Raw genomic sequence first — 3,073 nt, 5'->3', positions numbered from 1 at the left:
AAAAAAAAAAAAAAAAAAAAAGAATAAATACATGATTTTTTTAGAAATACATTCTGGATTTTTTTGGTCTCCCCTCATATGTGTATTATACTGAAACTATAACTTTTATTTTTTAAAAAAGCAAAAAAAATCATCATCATCAAAGGATGAGAAGAATGGGTAAAGGGAAATGGGTAAAGGGAAAGGTAAAAACAAAACAGAGTCCAGAGAGGCACAAGGGAAGGGACAGAGCTGCACAACAGGAAAACAGAAACAGTAGTGGTAAAGCTTTATCCCCAGCAGTGAAATTGCAGGGAGAGGGCTACTAACGGTAGTGAAGGGGGCCCACTGAGGAGACAAATAAAAATTATTTATTCATTATGATTTGGCCCAGGGGCAACACTATCCAGCCAAGGAATCCAGTTTAATCCCTGTTCTGTATGTCTGGTGGATATCAAGAAGGAAAACCCATGTTCTGACTCAGAAGTTGAGCAGCAAGCTAAAGCAAGGACTAACCATACACAATCGCTTGAGATAATAGGTAAGGCTGAATGGAAGAATGTGGAACTGTGAACCACAGTTACCAGGTACGAAGCTCAGACATTTCACTGGGGCCCATTCAAGGTAGCCTGGGCTGGAGGCTGGAAGGGGCGGGAGGCAGCACCTGGTGCAGGGAACCTTCTTTTTAACGAAAGGAAGTCCTTAGGGATTGGGAGAAGACCCAAAGACAGAAATGGGGGTAATAAGGGTGGATGTTAGAGAGGCTGTTTCTAAAGGAAAAGAGGCATGCCTGGGAGGCATTTTTAAAAAGGGGAAAAATCAGGAATATTCAGAAGAGATGGAGGAAAAAAACACATCAAGAAGAAGAGAGATGTAAAGGGACATCGTCAGGCTGGGCTCGATGGCTCAGTCTGTAATCCCAGCACTTTGGGAGCCCAAGGCGAGTGGATTGCCTGAGCCAGCCAGTTCGAGACCAGCTCGGGAAATTTGGTGACACCTTCTCTCTACAATAAATCAAAAAAATTAACCAGGCATAGTAGCATGTGCCTGTAGTTCCGGCTACTTGGAAGACTGAGGCAGAAGGATCGCTGGAGCCCAGCAGGTCGACACTGGGGTGGCCATGAGCAAGCCACTGCACTCCAGCCTCAGCGACAGAGTGAGACTCTAACTCAAAAAAAAAGAGAGAGAGGGAGAGAGAGACCATCAACAGAAACAGAGGCAAAAGCAGACAGGTAGAACCAAGGGAAAAGCTAAGAAGTAAAACGAGAGTGAAAGAAACAAGTAGAATGAGGATGGCAGTAGGAAGAGTGTCAGCAGATGTGCACAGCTGTCTGCTATGTGTAAATTTTATCAGCTTTGTGTTTAGGACCTGGAATAACCCGCAGGTCACACGCATTCAAGGAACAGACCAGGGCCTTGAGTTAACTTAGCTCTCCAGGTCTTCCTAGTGCTCTTATTATGGGATATCCTGGTGCATGGACTCCTTGGTCATACCTTGAGACTGTTAACAGGTTTTACTCCTTTGTATAGTCATCAGCAGTGAGGACTCTGAAGGATCCACTGAGGAAGACGAGCCCCTGGTAATATCTGCTGCAGCACTGACAAGTGTGCCTGGTAAGAAAGGTTGGAGGAGCAAAGCTTAGAATGTGGGAATCTGAATTAAGAGCTACTGTTTTCTGATGCATTTTATTCTCAACTCATTTTGTACAAAGGACCCAGTTTATCCTAGAATCCCATTCTCTGCATTTATTTTACTTGATTTTGGGGAGGAAAAGCAGGGAGAGAAGAAAATGTTAAAATTTTATTATTGAGGATTAGGCTTATTTATTGATGGATTCTATTAATCAATATTATGTACCCATACAAACAAGGTGGTGTTTGTTTTTAAAACTAACTAGTTGCTGTGCCTATAAAGTATTAGGTTTATACAGTGATTTCTATAGATAACAGAAAATTAAATATCCCTTTATTGGGAAATCATATTGTTATCTGATCACAAATTTTAAACAGTGACAAAGGACAATTCATCCAACTATTTAGTGTTAGAAAGACTTCTGGAACCTGAAGTGTTTTTGACAGATTTCTTCAGCAAGTCATGGCATATACAATGATTTTTCAGAAGATTTTTGCAAATAATATCTTACTTTTTTCTTTACAACAACCTTAAAGTATAAGCAGGAGAGACATTGTTGTTCTTGTTTCCCAGTTGGGAAAACACAATACCGTAAATGTTCCAAAGATCATCTACAAAGTCTCATGGAAAATTAAAGAAAAGACAAGACTAACATCCTGGATTCTAAGTTATTTCCTTTGTAAAATGGGAAATAGAAACAATTATAAAGATGCTGTATTATCTCAATTCTATTTGTAGCATGAATTCTTATAAGAAGATTTATAACTTTTTGGTGTATAAATTGGTGATTTGTTTTCCCTTTTTACTTTTTAGATCCAGAGGATGTTAGAAATGTGTCACTTTAGGAAAAGACTTAAAGAGCAAATTAAAATGTTGCCTTATCCATATGTTATAAAAGAACAACGTGTTAAATAATACATTCAATCTAATTGCTCACTCTACCTTTAAAGTAAAATGTCAATTTGCTTCAGTTTTTAGACAGTATATACTTTTACTTTGATCTTGGTGTAAGCAATCTGCTGTAAAAAACAGTCCCAAAATATGTCTGTGGTTCAAACACCAGAGATAATTACTTCTCAGTCTTGTAAGTAGTTCAAGGAAATACCAGGTTGGTGGGAGAAGGGGAGTAAAGGAGGTTCACCGTTGTCAACATAAGATCTTCAAAGTCTCCCTGCATGAAAAACAAAAGCAAAGACAAAGGAAATGTCGAATAACAAGTAGAAGGAGTAAGAAGTAAAGGAGAGAAGTATAGGAAGGCAAAGGTCGAGCAAACCAAAGTTGCTACTTGCCAGTGAAATGTCTCTGCCTTTGAGGACAAGACTGGGGCATCCCTAACCTGCAAAGCAGGCAAATTAGAATGAAAGACCAAGCCAGGCTCGGTGGCTCAACCTGTAATCCCAGCGCTTTGGGAGGCTAAGGTGAGTGGATTGCCTGAGCCCTCGGGTTCGAGACCCGCCTGGG

The 3,073-nt window shown here is 40.1% G+C and overlaps 1 protein-coding gene across 1 annotated transcript in view; it reads left to right on the top strand.

Moving 5' to 3' along the window:
- The window catches only part of SP100 (SP100 nuclear antigen), a 106,847-nt gene that overhangs the window by 59,478 nt on the left and 44,296 nt on the right, over positions 1 to 3,073 (top strand). Inside the window, 2 exon segments of the mRNA XM_021716002.1 lie at positions 374 to 520; positions 1,510 to 1,593. Of these exon segments, the coding sequence (XP_021571677.1) occupies positions 374 to 520; positions 1,510 to 1,593 (231 nt within the window).

The sequence above is a fragment of the Carlito syrichta genome, unplaced genomic scaffold (genome assembly GCF_000164805.1).
Source record: "Carlito syrichta isolate Samal-C Ts95f unplaced genomic scaffold, Tarsius_syrichta-2.0.1 Scaffold308105, whole genome shotgun sequence".
Classification (NCBI taxonomy): Eukaryota; Metazoa; Chordata; class Mammalia; order Primates; family Tarsiidae; genus Carlito; species Carlito syrichta.
The sequence above is the reverse complement of the archived record's forward strand: the minus strand, read 5'-3'. Positions and strand labels throughout refer to the sequence as shown.